This window comes from Protopterus annectens, chromosome 7.part0 (genome assembly GCF_019279795.1).
Source record: "Protopterus annectens isolate FY-2018-M chromosome 7.part0, PAN1.0, whole genome shotgun sequence".
Taxonomy (NCBI): Eukaryota; Metazoa; Chordata; order Ceratodontiformes; family Protopteridae; genus Protopterus; species Protopterus annectens.
In genome coordinates, this window is record NC_056739.1 from 1,691,821,630 (window position 1) to 1,691,838,008 (window position 16,379).

The 16,379-nt window shown below is 42.1% G+C and overlaps 1 protein-coding gene across 2 annotated transcripts in view; it reads right to left on the reverse strand.

The window, feature by feature from the left end:
* KIF7 (kinesin family member 7) overlaps nucleotides 1–16,379 on the reverse strand; it is a 1,697,985-nt gene that overhangs the window by 362,567 nt on the left and 1,319,039 nt on the right. For both annotated transcript variants that reach the window (XM_044078207.1, XM_044078206.1), the window contains exon 15: nucleotides 7,540–7,755. In XM_044078207.1, coding sequence (XP_043934142.1) covers nucleotides 7,540–7,755 — 216 coding nt within the window. The remainder of the gene's footprint in view (nucleotides 1–7,539; nucleotides 7,756–16,379) is intronic.

Here is a 16,379-nt window from a genome sequence, read left to right on the forward strand (position 1 = left end):
AGCCTATCTAGATCTCACCAAGGCTTTAGACACCACCCCCCACTCTGGAGTTATAGATAAACTCACTAAACTAGGTATAAATCCCTATGTCACAAGATACGTTGCCAACTGGCTCACTGACAGAACCCACACAGTGAAAGTAGCAGACTCCAAATCCGACTTCAGACCAGTGACAAGTGCAGTACCACAGGGTTCAGTCCTGGGTCCTCTCCTGTTTGGTATCTACTTTTCTGAAGTACAGGCTAACACAGAAGGTCTTTGGCTAATGAAGTTAGCAGATGACTGCAAACTAGGAGCCATAATCGAAACTCCTAACGATGTGGACATCCTGCAAAAGGGCCTCACTGAGACAGATGACTGGTGTTAAAGCCATGGCCTCAAGCTCAATGCCAAAAAGTGCATTGTCATCCCTTTTGGTAAAAACTCTGTACCCATGAACTACCACATAGGCGGTAGTCTACTTAACACCGAAAGTGTGATAAGAGACCTTGGGACACAGGTGGACAGTAGTCTCTCCCTTGATAATCACATCGCCACAGTAGTCAGGAAATCCTTCTACGTGGCACACCACATCACAAAAGGTTTCTCATCCAGAAAAAAAAGAGGTCATTGTTCCCCTTTACTCATCACTCATTAGACCCATTATAGAATACAATGCCCCTTTTGGTATATACCTCACAAGACATCTACAACAACTGGAAAGGTTGCAGAAATACCTCACAAAGAGGATTACCAGCTTCAAACAGATGCCCTACGCAGACCGTCTCAAACAACTCCAGCTTCACTCCACTGCATATTGCCTAGTCAGAGGCGATCTCTGCCTAACATACAAAGCTGTCTCAAACCCAGAGCTGTTGGACATGCTCCACTTAAAGAAATTCCAGTCCCTCTGAGTTACATGCTCTAGGGACCTAAACCTTGCCATCACAATAAAGAGAACATGCCGGAGAGATGGATTCCTGCCCCAGAGAATTCCCATACTCTGGAACAAACTACTTATCTATATCAAACAAAGCTCCTCATTAGCACTCTTCAAGAAAAATCTTGATGATAGGATGGGAAAAGTACAGTTGTGTACCTACCATAAATGTAGATGTTCGAGTGTTTTCACCATTGCAGTCATTACACTTGGGTTATCCTGCTGGCAGGCTACCCGCAGTCGGCCAGAATTCCAAAGTCTAGGTCCGGCGTCTGTTGCTGTCGCCTCTTCCTTGATGTCAGTGCGCCAGGGGTATAAAAGATGCAGCCAATGCCATTTTCTTCAGTTTTTCTTGCCCTAGATGTCAGGTGCCCCCCAAATTGGTAGGCTAAAAATTATGCCAATAAGTATGCATGCACTAAAATAAACATTTCCTTCATCTACAAGCAAATACACCACATAGGTTGTATAGGATAGAGAAGTACAGATAAGTCCCAGCAAAGAAAAAGGTGATGGTGGGTGGGTAACCTGGACTGTAACAGTGAATACACTCGAACATCTACATTTATGGTAGGTACACAACTGTACTATGTTCATCGTGTTTCACTGTTGCAGTCATTACACTTGGGTTGAATCCCAAAGCTGAGGTTGGATGGCTAGGTCTAATAGGATTAGGAGAGGCTATAAGGCTCTGCAGAACTGCAGTGGCAAAGCCTGCTCTGGATTTAGAGTAGAGAGGTAAGCGGTAGTGCTTGGTAAAAGTGTGCACTGAACTCCAAGTTGCAGCCTCTAAAATGTCTTTGGTTGGTACTCTTCTGAGGAAGGCTGCTGAAGTGGCTGCTGCTCTGGTTAAATGTGGCCTAATGCCCTTAGGCACTGATTTGCCATGATTGTGAATAGCAGAAACGAATGCAGTGGCCTATCCATTTTGAAATAGTCTGCTTTGAAATAGCCCTTCCTTGTGATCCTGCAGCATATGCCACTAAGAGTTACTCAGTCTTTCTGAAAGCTTTAGCTCTGTCCAAGTAGAAGCATAGCTGTCTGTGTATGTCCAAAGAATGCAGGAGTCCCTCACCCTTATTCTGTGGGTTTGGATAAAAACTGGCAAATGAATGGTTTGGTTAAAGGCCACATTGGACACTACCTTAGGCATAAATGTCGGGTTCATCCTCAGAGAAACCCTGTCTGGATGGAAAATGATAAAAGGTTTCACAGCCATGAGTGCCTGTAACTCTGAGACTCGTCTTGCAGAGGTTATTGCTAGGAGCAGAGCTGTTTTCCAAGATAAGAACTTTATTTCAGCTGTATTGGCTGGCTCAAAAGGCAGCAGTGTGAGCTTTTCCAAGACATAATTGAGGTCCCATGCAGGTATTGGTGCTCTCCTTGGAGGTCTTATGTTTTTGGCCCCTCTGAGGTACTGCCTTAGCAATGGATGAGAAAAAATAGGTGGTTCCGTACTGTAATGAGCTGAAATGGCAGAGGCATGGATTTTAACTGATGAAAAGGATAGGTCTTTGTCCAGCATCTCAGTTAGGTATTGTAAAATCTGAGGAATATTTGGTACAAATGTGTTAATTCCTTGTGCTTGGTTCCAAGCACAGAATCTTTTCCATTTTTCTGCATAAGATTTTCTGGTACTGGGCCTCCTGGCCTCCAAAATAACGCCCATCACCGCTTTAGAGAGAGGTGTGTTCTGAATGGCTACATTATCCACCATGCTGCCAGATTTAGGGTCCTGAGTTGGCTGTGCAGGATCTGATTGTTTCTCTGGTCAGTAAGCGAGGATTTAGAGGTAATGTCCAGGCTGGGCCCTGAGACAAGCTCTTTACGATTGGGTACCAGTGCTGGTGGGGCCAGTCTGGGGCAATCAGAATCATTTTTGGCTTCTTTTGTCTGACCTTTAGGAGTACCTTGGAGAGGAGAGGCAGAGGAGGAAATGCATATACTGTAAGGGTTTTCCAGCTGATTGATAGAGCATCCACCTTCCATGCTTGCTTGTGATAAGTCCTTGTGCAGAATCTCTGTAGTCGGTAGTTGTGAGGGGAGGCAAATAGATCTATGTCTGGGCATCCCCATTTCTTTATCAACATGCTGAAGACTTGTGGATCCAGTTTCCACTCGTGGGGATCCATGAGGTTTCTGCTTAGTTCATCTGCCAGAGTATTTTTCTTTCCTGGCAGGAATTGTGCTTGCAGGTGTACTTGATAAGTCAATGCTGTGTCCCACAAAGTCATGGCTTGTCTGCAGAGGGGGTAGGAATGTGTGCCTCCCTGCTTGTTTATGTACCACATGAATGTAGTATTGTCCGTCCTTATCAGTAGTTGTCCTGGATGAAGTAGATCCTTGAAAGCTGTCAGGGCATTCTGAACAGCTAGGATCTCTTTTTGATTGATATGAAGATGCATTTGGCTTGTGGGCCATGTGCCCTGAATACATTTTCCTGCCATGCGGGCCCCCCAGGCATAATCTGATGCATCTGTTGTTATTGACTGCCTGGCTGTGGGTAGGGTGAATGGCTGCCCCCTGTTGTGGTGACAGGCCAGTGCCCACCATCGAAACTCCTGTTGCAAACAAGGAATGAGGGCAATTAATGTTTCCAGGCTGTGACAATGCTGAGTCCAAAAACTTTTTAGATACCATTGTAGTTTCCTCATATGCAGTCTGACATATGGAATTAGCAGAATGCAGGATGCCATGAAGCCCAATGCCTGCAAAATTTTTTCTTGCAGAAAGCTGGGTCTTTGTTGCCAACATTTTGAATTAAGAAGTCAGTTGCCTTTGTTTGTCCGGCATGAGATAAGCCATCTGGGCAGTTGTATTTAAGCTTGCACCCAGGAATACTATCTCTTGAGAGGGTACTAGTTTTGATTTCTTTTCGTTTACTGTGTACCCTAGGCAAATTAATAATCTTTTTACAAACGCCAGATGCTTTAGTAGAATGTCCTTGTTCTCTGCTTGAATAAGGCAGTCGTCCAAGTAAGGATATATTTGAATTCATCTTTGCCTGTAAAATGCAATTACTGGTGCCAGGCATTTTGTGAAGACCCTGGGCGCAGTAGATAAGCCAAAGGGCAGTGCAGAGAATTGGTAGTGCATTCAGCCAGCTATGAATCTGAGGTATCTTCTGCAAGATTGTCTTATTGGGATATGCAGTTATGCCTCTTTTAGGTCCAAAGTTACAAGCTAAGCCTTCTTGCCCAGCATGGGCAGAAGCTGCTGCAGAATCAACATTTTGAATTTTGGGATGTCCAGAAATGTATTTAGAATAGACAGGTCCAGTATTGGTCTCCAGGCTTTGTCCTTTACGGATACCAAGAAAAGTCTTGAATAAAATCCTTTTCCCTGCTCTTGCTGTGGTACTTGCTGAATGGCCCTCATGTCCATGAGGGATGAAACTTGTTTTTGTGCCTCTGCCCATTGATTGTGTGGCAGGTCTGGCATACCTTTTGCCCTTGGCAGGGTGTGAAAGTGGAACCTGTAGCCCTGGGACACTATATTCAAGACCCATTTGTCCTGGGTGATCATGTGCCAATTTTGAGAAAAATGTGCTAGTTTTCCCCCTAAGGAGGCTGTCCAAAGATAAGTGATTGGTGCTGGCAGAGGAAAGTCATAGGGACTGTTTCCTGTATGGCTGTGATTTGTCTTCTCCGCTTTTGGAGGTAGAAGCTCCCCACTGTTTAGGCCTGTATGAGCCCTGGGATCTGCCTCTGGGGCGTCTGTATCTGCCTCTTTGTGGCCTGTCTGACACTGGAAAGGACCAATTCTTTGTAGGCCAGTTCCTGTTAAATCTGGGTGGCTGTACCTGTAAGAAATTCTTTACTGTTTGCATAGATTTCACTTTGTCCTCCATTTTCTTCAACACCTCCTCTGCTTCATCACCAAATAAGGTATCATGCTGTAATGGAGCATCTAATAATTTTGCTTTACCATGATCAGGCAGATTCTGTTCCTTTAACCAAGCATGCCTCCTAATGACAGAACCCGTAACTGCGACCCTGCAAGAGGCCTCCAGAGAATAAAACCACATTGCAATGTATGCTTTCCTACTTGTTCAGTTGCATTCAATAAATCCTGCATTTCCTTATTTTCTGCATAATCAGAAGTTGTCAACATTTTCTGTTTTAGCAGTGACATTAAGTATTGCTGATATTTAAGCATATGAAATTGACAATTTAAAGCTCTCACAGCCAAAGAAGAAGAAATGTAAACCTTTTCCCCCCATCTGTCTAGTGCCCTTGAATAGGGGATAGTTTTCTTTTTGCAGTAGAAGCTTTGACCCCTTTGGGACCCTGAGAAATAGTTTCTGGGTCAGCAGCAGGGTTTTTATAAAGAAATTTATGTGAATCTGGAACCCTGTAGTATCTGTCTGGTTTAACAGGGGCAGGGGGTAAAGAGTCAGGTGAAAGGCCGGACTCTGAAAATACATCATCTACAATGTCTAACACAGGGGGAATAGCAAGAAGCCTGTGTTGAGGTAGTAAAAGAAAATCTCTAAGCCTTTTCTTTGATTCTGAGTAGTCTTGGCTCTCCCAGTGGAAGTGCTCCCTCATTGTATGCAGGGTTTCCCCAAAAGAATAATCCTCAGGAGGAGAGGCTGAAGGGATAGATTCTTCAGCATCTGAATCCTCACAGGGAGGAAGAGAGTATTCCTGTTCAGAAGAAGAATCAGAGGAAATGGAAACCTGATCTGAAGATTCATATTCTGTCTCTTGCCTAGGCCTCTTGTCAGGAGGGGGATGGGAACCCCTGATCAAGGTAATTAGATCTTCGGCCATTTTGAGCATCTGTTTTTTTAGGCATGGAAGTCTGTCCAGGAGAATGCTGTACTTGTTTCTTTGTCTTTAGAACTGCTTTAGACTTTGCTTTGGAAGCTGAAGTAGGCTTTACATATAACTGTGTAGGTCTGAAAACACCCTCAGAAGCCGATGCCTGCTCAGCGGGTCTGGACCCATCTGAGGGAATAGTTTCCGAGTGTCCAATACCTTGAGTATCCAGAGGCCTAGCTGGCTCCATGTGGGAGTCGTCAGCGGCCTGTGGCTCTGAGGTAGCAGGCGTCAGGGGCTGCGAAAGTGCCTCACTGAGAACTGGCGACTGGCTTAGCGGAAGCCTCATCGTCGGTTTTGGACCTCGGATGCCTGTCCTTTTCTTTTTCCTTGCGCTTTTTATAAATTCCGGTCGTCAGCTGTTCCAACGGCATTATATAATTGAATCTACGGCCAAAGTAATGAAAAGCAAAATCGTACCGACGCTTAATAGTGCATTGGTTAAATCTAGCACAAAACCGACAACTAGCAACGTTGTGATCAGGGCCTAGGCAAGGAATACAGTAAGAATGAAAATCCTTACGAGGTATTTGCTTCCCACAAGAAATACAATTGTTAACTTTTTCTGACATCGGTCTGGAGCAAGAAAAAAGTTTCCCCAATGGGGTACTTAGCTTTAATGAAGACTTCAGATCTGAAATTCGTTTATGAAAATCTCAGGAGTCGGCCGACCGGCACTTGCGAACTGCTTTTGCTTCGGGCACCGTGCGGCAAGAAAGACTGAATAAAATGGTGTTGGCTGCATCTTTTATACCCCTGGCGCACTGACGTCAGGGAAGAGGCAACAGCAACCGACGCTAGACCTAGACTTTGGAATTCTGGCCGACTGCGGGTAGCCTGCCAGCAGGATAACCCAAGTGTAATGACTGCAACAGTGAAACACGATGAACATCAGGAAATTCACCCCGGGGATCACTTTTGTGGCTCTACTTGATGGGCACAGGAAAATAATTTACTTGGGTGGCGAAAGCCAGGGTACCTTTTTGGCTAGGCTTATACAGGCCCTAGGGCCGAATAGCCTAGTACCTACCTATGAACCTATGATAGATGCAAGGGTGAATCCTATTATATTCAAGGAAGATACAACTGTAAAACTAAAGGGGTTGTTTACGTCTCGCTGTGCCAGGGATTCCACTCTTTTTACACAGGAAAAACGAATCGAGCACTGAAGGAGTGTACTTACGAACACTTATATGAAATTAAATAAGGTAAACCAAGCAATGGACTGGCAAAACATCTATCACTGAACCCAGGGCATGAATTTAAGTTTATTACTGAACAAGTCCAGTCAAGCAAACTATAGCAGACTATAGAAATGTGGTAAAATAAGAACATCTTCTATAATCCGTTTAAGTTCAGAGGTGAAAGTATGTTGCCAAAGGATAAGCATCTGAGTGGGTATTTTTTGGGGGTCATGAAAAAAAGCCTGTTAATTAAGAAACTGAAGCCCATAAATGTCCAGATGATTAAAAATATTTGTTCATGTCCAGTTTTAAGAAGGTATGTCTTATCAAGTTCGAACTTTTGCCCCCCACACCAGCCAACTATTGAACCTTCCCAAACTGGACTCCACAATACTTTCCTCTATGCAACTGTATGGAATTGGTGATGCTCTAAACCTAAGAACAAGTAAAATGGATGTGGAATAATCCAACTATGCTTATTTTATAGCAACAGTAGTAGAATCAGTAGGAAATGCCTTTAAAAATAATGAAATGTATAAGACATAACGGGTTCCATCTAGATGTTTTGCAAATGTATCACAACAAACCTAGCTTTCTGAACTTTATGGTTTACCTCTGGGGAGAGAAGGTTTCCCTGTCTAAGTTTCTCATCCAGGTCACTTCTCTGTTTCAAGAGTTGATCTTTCTCCTGCCTGAGGATGGAGATCTCTTGGCGAATCTGCTGCTGATCAACAGGACTGCCGTCCCGCAATTGTCCACTCTTCTCAGACAGTTCTTTCTCTAAGGACTCAATGCGGCTTGATACCCGTACAATATCATTACTTAGAGCCTGAAGAAGAAACAGGAGAGAGACCAGTGAGCCATCATATTAAAGCTGGACACAAAAGCAATGGTAACAATAAGAATAAATATATTACCAAAACACTGTCAAATAATATGGTGAAATAAGCAGCTAAGTGATATCCAAAATCAAAATGCTCTTAGGTGTTAAACTTAAATTATAATTCCACTGGTAAAAATCAAATGAAACCTAACATTGGGATAAAAATAACCACATGATAATTAACTTATACAGGCCTAATTATCTGCTACAATGAAACAGCAAATTAAATGCAAAGATCAGGAAAAAAAGCTCAGCATTCCTTTATGAACCAAGTTCAGTTCAGAAAAACAAAAAGCTCAGCATTCCTTCATGTACCAAGTTCAGTTAAAAAAAAAAAGCTCAGCATTCCTTCGTGTACCAAGTTCATTTCAGAGTTTCAGTGCATCAGGTTCAATTCAGTGTACCATTCATTGAACAAAAAAGTCTACAAAAATTATATAGACCAGTTTCATCCTTAAACCATAACTATAATGTGCTTATGTTTATACCAGTGGTGCTGTCAAACTGACAGAAATGGATCGCTGTGGTGGAGGGCAAAGGAAACATTTTACAACATTAACAGAACAATGATGAGCCCCACTAAAAAAAGTATATGCCTACTTCCTGCCAACCATAACTTTTACTCTCTCTCTTTGTGAGAGCATTCTTCTTTAGATAGAAAGACAATATTCTGTAAATGGAGACTATAGAAACAGTACATTATGTGAATATTTACTCTTCAGCAATAGGATTACTACTGTAAATATTCCCTTATTTTTGTGCATACTTATTCTTTGTATTTAATTTTGTACTGCAAACCATTCTTTTTTCTTGGCGCATACTTATCTTTGCATTCATTGCCTTCAGTTTTGTATTACTAATGAGTCTCTACTGAAAATGGGTTCTCTATGGCCCAGTGGACTTTCCTGGTAAATGAAATGCAAACAGACAAACAAACAAATAAATAAATTAAATTAAAAATAATATGATCCAGTGGAAAGCAGAGTGTGAAAAACATAACATTGTTGGTGGGTCATGATACAAAGAAAGCATTCAATACAGTCAGATGGAATTTTATGAGTACGGAAATGGTAGCATTTGCATTTCCTCACAGAATAATAGGGGTAATTAGGAGACTATATGATGGGTTAGAGAGGTCGGCCATGGTGGTGCAGCGGTTAACATTGCCGCCTCACAGCAAAAGGTTTTCCGGTTCGATCCTCGGCTGGGGCACCTTCTGTGAGGAGTCTGCATGTCCTCCCTGCGGTCGAGTGGGTTTCCTCCGGGTGCTCCGGTTTCCTCCCACATCCCAAAGACATGCTGTAGGTGGATTGGACACTCTAAATTGGCCCTAGGTGTGAGTGCGTGCCTTCTGTGGAAGGTTGGGTGCTGGGCTGGCAACTCAACACCGTAAAACTTCACTGCCAATCATGAGTGAATAGGTGATCCGCTGTGGCGACCCCTAACTGGGGAAAAAATGAAAGAAAAAGAAGATGATGGGTTAGAGAAAGGAATTAAAGTGGAAGGATTAATCTCCAACAAACTGTGTTTGAACTGAGGAACCAGGCAAAAGTGGCCTCTTTCCCTTTATTTTCTTTATGTTTAGAGCCATTAGTAAAGAAAAGAAGGGATTCACAAAGTCAAGAATACAACTGGTATGGTAATTAGGAAAATTTAGTTTTATCTGCAGATATTTTGCACTTAAATCCAGAAAAAGAACATTTTGGCTATAGGATCAATGCTATTCCTGGTAAGAATTTATGGTGCCCTATCCACTCTCATCCAGGTTCCTTTTGAACAGTGTCATAGAGGTGCTCTGTTTCACATGAATAGGTAGCCTATTCCAAAGATGCGGCAGTCGCTGGAAGATAAATCTGTCCCTCCAGCATGTCCTAATTAAGTCGCAGGCCATATTTAGGTCTCTGGAATGGGTGACCCTAGTCCCGTTTGATTTACAATACACAGTAAGTTCATTAGGTTTGGGTATGAGATTGCACTGTAAAGCCAAGCATAAATCTCCCCTAAGAAGTCTATATGATACAGAGTAAAGTGACAGGGATTTTAGAGCAATTCGACAACAGGTAGAACTGATTTAAGGTTGAAACTGGTTGTCGAATATTTTGAAATCGTTTCAGGTCTTTTCAGGAAATAAAATAAATGAAGATAAAACACAGGCTAAAGAGGTAAACTATGTGCCCACATATGAACTGGTTCAGCAATAGCTGTATTTATCGGGATATAAGATGAAGTATTTAGATGTTATGTATTAAAAAGGATTCTATTAAGGCAGCCAAGGATATGCGGGAAGCGACTAAACAAAAGACAATACAAAGCTACTGAAGCTGGAAGCTCCTGACTATGAATAGTAAGATACAAGCAGTGAAAAAATATTTTTAGCCCATTTAGTTCTTTTATACAGGACAGGCATATTTTTAAAACCAGAGGTGTTGTGAATGGCAATTAATAAAGAGTTGATGGAATTCATTTGGGTAAGGGAATTTGACTCTTCCCACAAAACAATGTGATTTAGGGTTACCTGATCTGAAATGATAATTTAAAGCTCTGCAGTTAAGGCTTATACATCAAAGTTGAAAAGGATGATGATGAAATCCAAGGGTTCGAGGGATAAGGGCAGAGTAAGATTTTGAATAGAGGTCCTTAAGGAGAATAACAGCTATACAGAATATTGCATTCACAAAACATTAAAAAGTATCTGAAGAACTAAGCCAATATGAAATGAAGAAATAAGATTTTCCCAATAGGAATATGTGCAAGAAGGGCTGACAGAAATTAGACAAGAGGTGGAGCTGGAGTTTACTGGAGAAAATCAGCAAAGAAACTATATTTGTGGGAGCAAATAACTAGACTGAGAAAGGTAACACAGTGGGATGAGACCAAAACAGAAGTATGGATTTTGTGTTAGAGATTCCCTTTCCCATCAGAAATTGATAACAGAATAAAATCAAATACAATGGAATAGGGGAATGTTAAATGAAACACCATTTTAATAATTCCTCTTACTTCTTTCCCATATCTTTTTCTCTCATTTCTACTTTGGTTTTATTTTTAAACTCCATTTTCATTTTATGGTAAAGGTTTTAGTTCAGTTTAGAAAACTTGCTGCTGTTAAAAAGGAATACTCATTTACTTGTTTGTTGCTGTCTGTGTTAGTCTCAGTAGGTCAGTATTTATACTACTTATAATGTCTAGGGGAAATTTGCCCGGGACCCTGATTAATTCCCCTACTCTTTTTTGGATAAGTGCCATGGGATCCTTTACAGTCACGTGAAGTAGCACAAACTCAGGCAAACATAACTGAAAGATTTTACACTCAGTACCCCCACCTTACACTGAATTGCAGTCTCAGTACTGAGAAATTAATCCAAGTACCTGTTGTGGGAAATGAACCCTAAAAATCTCTGATACTTCAGGACCAAAGATGAGTGTGTTACCTGTTGAGCCACTGACACTGCTGTTATAGCTATTTTGAACTGGGATATAGGATCCGAATTGCCCAGACATACTCAGGCCTTAAAAGTATAAAGGTACTGGCTTCCAAAAAAGCAATTACTAGAAGAAAGAAATGAAAGTCTAAACCAACTATAATTAAGTACTGAATATTGTAAAGAACATAAAGAACTGGGTGTGGGATCTTTACAAAAGGGAAGCAACAAATTACAAAAATGTAGCTTAACTTTGTGGGACTAAAACATGCAGAATAATACATTCAGAATAATGTTCAGAAGGATGAGTGAGGTTTAAGGGAGGGCAGGAATGTTGGGGTGAATAACTGTTAAAAAGGAAACATTTGTATGAGGCATGGAAAAATTAAAAATGTTATGTCATTGTCTAAAATGTAAAGATTTAATAAAGGAGTTAAAAAGCTTACAAGAATTATTTATATAACTATTGATGATAGATTTACAACAAAACCTGAACTCCATCAAGTTATGCAAGTAAAGATGAATGACAAACTTTATGGCTCTGACTAGAAACAAGATGACCAATGATCAACTAGCTACTTAAAAGAATGAAGAAGGTGGTCAAGGAAGGTGGGAATCCATGGTTATCAGGTCACCTAACCTGTGGGGAAGGAGGTGGCTTGTCCCAATGCAACTCTGACACCAGACGGCAGGGTCAGGTGGAGTAGTTACCACATGGATCCAGGTTTGTGCTCAGTCTATCTAAATGCAAACAGTGCAGCCAGATCAAAGCACGTCCCTCTAGGCCAACACTGCAAGTCTTGTCTGAGTGGCATTCACAACAAAGCCATCAGGGGAGAGGTTAAGGGCCAAATTCCCCAATCCACATGGATGAGAGCATCTCAGGCAGTTCTTGCCTCCACTACCAGATGAATGGGTCTACTGGTGAATAGAAAAGAAAAGTTATGTGCTTTACACCATAACACTTTATTCATGCTCTTCATACCAAAATATTTCTGAGTATGCATTAACTTAACCTGTTAAAAGAACCTGACAAAACACATTGTATGCATTATTGTACACAAGAAAAGGGAAAGGAAGTGTCAAAGTACTCTTAAAAATGACACAAGACATCCAACATTATGGGCAAAAATTATATCAAGGAAAACATGAAACAAAGAAAAAACTGCAAGAGCTCCATCAGAATTTATTTACTGAGCTCCACAAGTAACTGGGTGGGTGGACTATCCTTCCACTGATTAGTGCTCTTACAATTCCTTTGTTGGGTATGCTCAGCACTTCTTCGACTGAGTAAACAAAAATGCCCTGGATCAGCTGCTCCTCAACACAGACATTCTTGACTTGGCACTCACAAATTTGGCCTCTGTCTGCTATCCTCCCATTTTTGTTCCTTCATTAGTAAAAGTCTGACAGTAATCTGGTTACAATTGCCTTCAAAACTTCCATTCTCCTGGTTATAAACACCACTGTCTTTAAAGATTTCAGAGAAATTATGCACAAAAAGCTTTATGGTGAAATCTCTACATTTACCCACATCACCTCCCTGTTACGCAACACCAGTTACACAAATGACTTGTGTCCTTTTAGACAAATGCATTTACTTAGTCTCCTCCAAAACCAAATATGGCAGTAAATTCAAAAATAAACTGTCCTCATGGTCACTCACTGATCAAGGATCTGGACACAAGCTCCCTCTCCTATGACTAAGAAGTGGCAACCATAGTTAGGAAATCCTATTTTTTAAAACTAACTGCTAAGGGTATCTTTTCAAAAATTAAATAAGTCACTGACTTGTTGTACTCTGCCATAAGTCAGGCCTATTATTGAATACAATGCACCTTTTGGCATGTATCCAGAAAATATATTTAAAAACTTGAAAAACTATAGTGCCTCCTAAGAAAAGCTATCTCTGGTCTCAAAAACCATAGTTAGCAAAACAGACTGAAGTCTATATTTGAACTTGGTATCATACAGATTCCTGAAAGGAGACCTGTGCCTGGCTTACCATGCCATTAGAGTTCCAGTAATTCTCAAGCTGTCTTTCCTCAACAAGTCAAATTGTGTTGCCAGCACAAGATCTAGAAATCTAAGCCTTCATCAAGAAATAAATAAAACTAGATTGAGAGATTGGTTCAATACTCAGCACCTCCCCTTGTTCTGGAATAAGCTCTCCTAACATCTCAACTAGTGTGATTCCCTGTCAACCTTCAAATGTAGCTTGGACAGTTGGATGGGTGCCCTTAAATTTACACCAAGACTCACAGACATTATTCTCCTTGCAGGAGGTGGTGCAGCATGAGAGTGAATATCGGCAAGACGTGCATGGTCCCCCGGTCTAACTTGCCTTGTATGTTCTGTAATGCTGATATGGCAAAGATACCTAGGTAGTAGTGTTTACAAGCTAGTAAACCAGACTGTTTGCTCAAAACTGCATTGTTTTCCACAGCCAGTAGCAACTATCTGCAGATATGGTTTTGGTCTAGACCACACTTGCCCCTGACACCTGATGAATGAAAACAAATGCGAAAGTAGTATTGAGTACACCAATTGGTGGCAATGCATTTAGCACAGATGAGTGCAATATACATCAAGCAAGGAAAAAATGCAACCAATGAAAAGCAGCTAAAAATTCAAGACAATAGTGTTGAGCTACCTAGATAAAGCATCACGTAGCCTACTCCACTAGACCAACTAAAATGGCTACAACACTAAGCCAAAAAAAGGCTAATGCCAAAAAAGAAGTTTTGTCTTACCATAACGTTCCATCTGTGTTGTTCATCATCTTTCATTCATCACCGACGGGTTTTTTACCAAGTCGGCCTTTTTACCAAGCTCGTGCCAGCCAAAAAACTCTCGAGCTAAGTCTCTACCCCGAATGCCATTCTTCCGGTTACCTCAGATTGAGTCTGCAAGAGAAAAAGAAGTAAAGCTGAGGCCACTTCTGCACAAATACCCTAAGGCACCACTATGACCCAAAGCATCCCCCAGGAGCCTTTGGAGGGGGAAGGAGGCTGGGAAGTGATGAGTGAAAGAAGATGAACAACACAGTTGGAAAGTAACTGTAAGACATAACTTCTTTATCTGATGTTGTTAATCTTCTTTACATTCATCACTGATGGGACAGAATCCCAAGCTACCTTGAGGTCCATGGGCGGCCCTTATGGAAGAACATTCCTGAGTACCACTGAGACGAAGGCAGCTCTCCATCTGGAGACAAAGCCCAATTTACAATGACTGATAAAGGTATGAGGCTTGGCCCAAGTAGCTGCTGCGCAGATATCATCCATAGAAGCCCTGGAATGGAATGCTACAGATGTTGCCAAAGATCTATTGGAGTGATCTTTAATTTTTGGCATAGGTTCATTATTGAGGGAATAGATGAAACGTATGCAGTCCCTTAGCCACCTTGATAAAGTAGCCTTGGAAACAGCCTCTCCCATTCTGGGCCCAGAAAAGGAGATGAAAAGCTGTTCAGATTTATGGATAGGTTTGGTCTTGTGTAGGTAAAATCTCAACTGTCTATGTACGTCCAAGGAGCGAAGGTAATACTCTCCGCTATTGGCAACATTCGGAAAGAACACTGGTAGATCAATGGTCTAATTAATGGGGAAGAAAGGATGGATTTGTCCAAAGTGATACTCTATCTTTATGAAAGCTCAGATAGGGCCTCTTGATACACAATGCCTGCAGCTCGGAGACTCTTCTGGCAAATCTAATGGCTACCAAGAACAAAGATTTCCAAGACAAAAACTTATGTCACACTTCGCAGCAGGATCAAAAGGTTTTTCAGTCAAAGACTGAAGGACTAAAGTGAGGTTCCATGGGCTGTTTGACAGGTGGCTTGATATGAGAGGTCCCCTTGAGGAAAGCCTTGCAAAGGTGTAAAGAGATAAGAGGGGTGCCATCTATAACATTGTGGAGGCAGAGACTCCATTATCAAAAAACTTAGCCAAGTATTGAAACACTGGAGGTGAATACAGGTCTAGCATGTTATCCTTGGACCAGATGGAGAACCGTTTCCATTTATCCTGATATAGTCTTCTGGTGGATAGTTTGAGAGAGGCCAGAATGATGTCTCGAACAGGCAAGGAGAGATTAGCTTGCCTGGTGACTAGTGGAAGTGGAGAAACCAAGCTGTCAGCTTGAGACTGGACAGATTTGGATGACTCAACCCTTGGGGATCAGTAATCACATCTGGTAGAGGGTCTAGAATCCACAGTGGGTATACTAGGTGAGACCGAAGGAGGGGGAACCAAACTTGTTGAGGCCAGAATGGGGCTATAAGTATCATTTTGCATCTCAACTGAAGAGCTTTCTTTAGAAATTGTGGGATCAGAGGAATGGAAGGATAAACGTAAAGAAGTCCTGTAGGCCAATCATGGATCAGGGTGTCCCTTGATGACTCCCCCTCTGGTGTAAGTAGGGCTAAATAGCTGCTGCACTTGTGGTTGATGGGGAGGCGAAAAGATTGCAGCAAGGCTAGCCCCAGTGGCTGAAGATTACTGACGCCATCTCGGGGTTGAGGGACCACTCGTGAGGCATGAGGATGCACCTGCTCAGTTTGTCTGCAATCACGGTGGAGGTCCCCTGGGATATGCATTGCTATCAGAAAGCAGTTGGAAGCCATCGCCCACTGCCAAATTCTCATGGCTTCTCGACACAGGGGGTAGGACTTCATTCCTCCTTGCTTGTTGATATACCAGACCATTGACATATTGTCTGATTGAATTGCAATTGTCCTGGAAGGGACAGCCTAATGGAAGGCCTGCAGTGCTAACAGCACAGCTCTCAGTTCTAGAACATTGATATGCAGGTGGGCCTCTGAGGTGGACCATGTGCCTTGGACAGTCTTTCCCTGGAAATGGTCCCCCACCCAATCAGGGAAGCATCCGTGGTCACAATGGATGAGGGGAGTGAAGTGGACGACTCCAAAGTTCTACGTCTGGCCTCAATGGCTGTGGGCTGAGGGGATTGAAATGGACGACTCGAAAGTTCTACTTCTGGCCTCATCCACCAAAGCAGGTATTGTTTGCAGGAGTTGGTTATTCTAATCTGGTAACCGAGGGGGTGACAGTTTGGGAACCACTGACACAGAAGGAGCCATTGCAGAATCTGCATATGTAGCTTTGCTAGAGGCACTATTAGGAT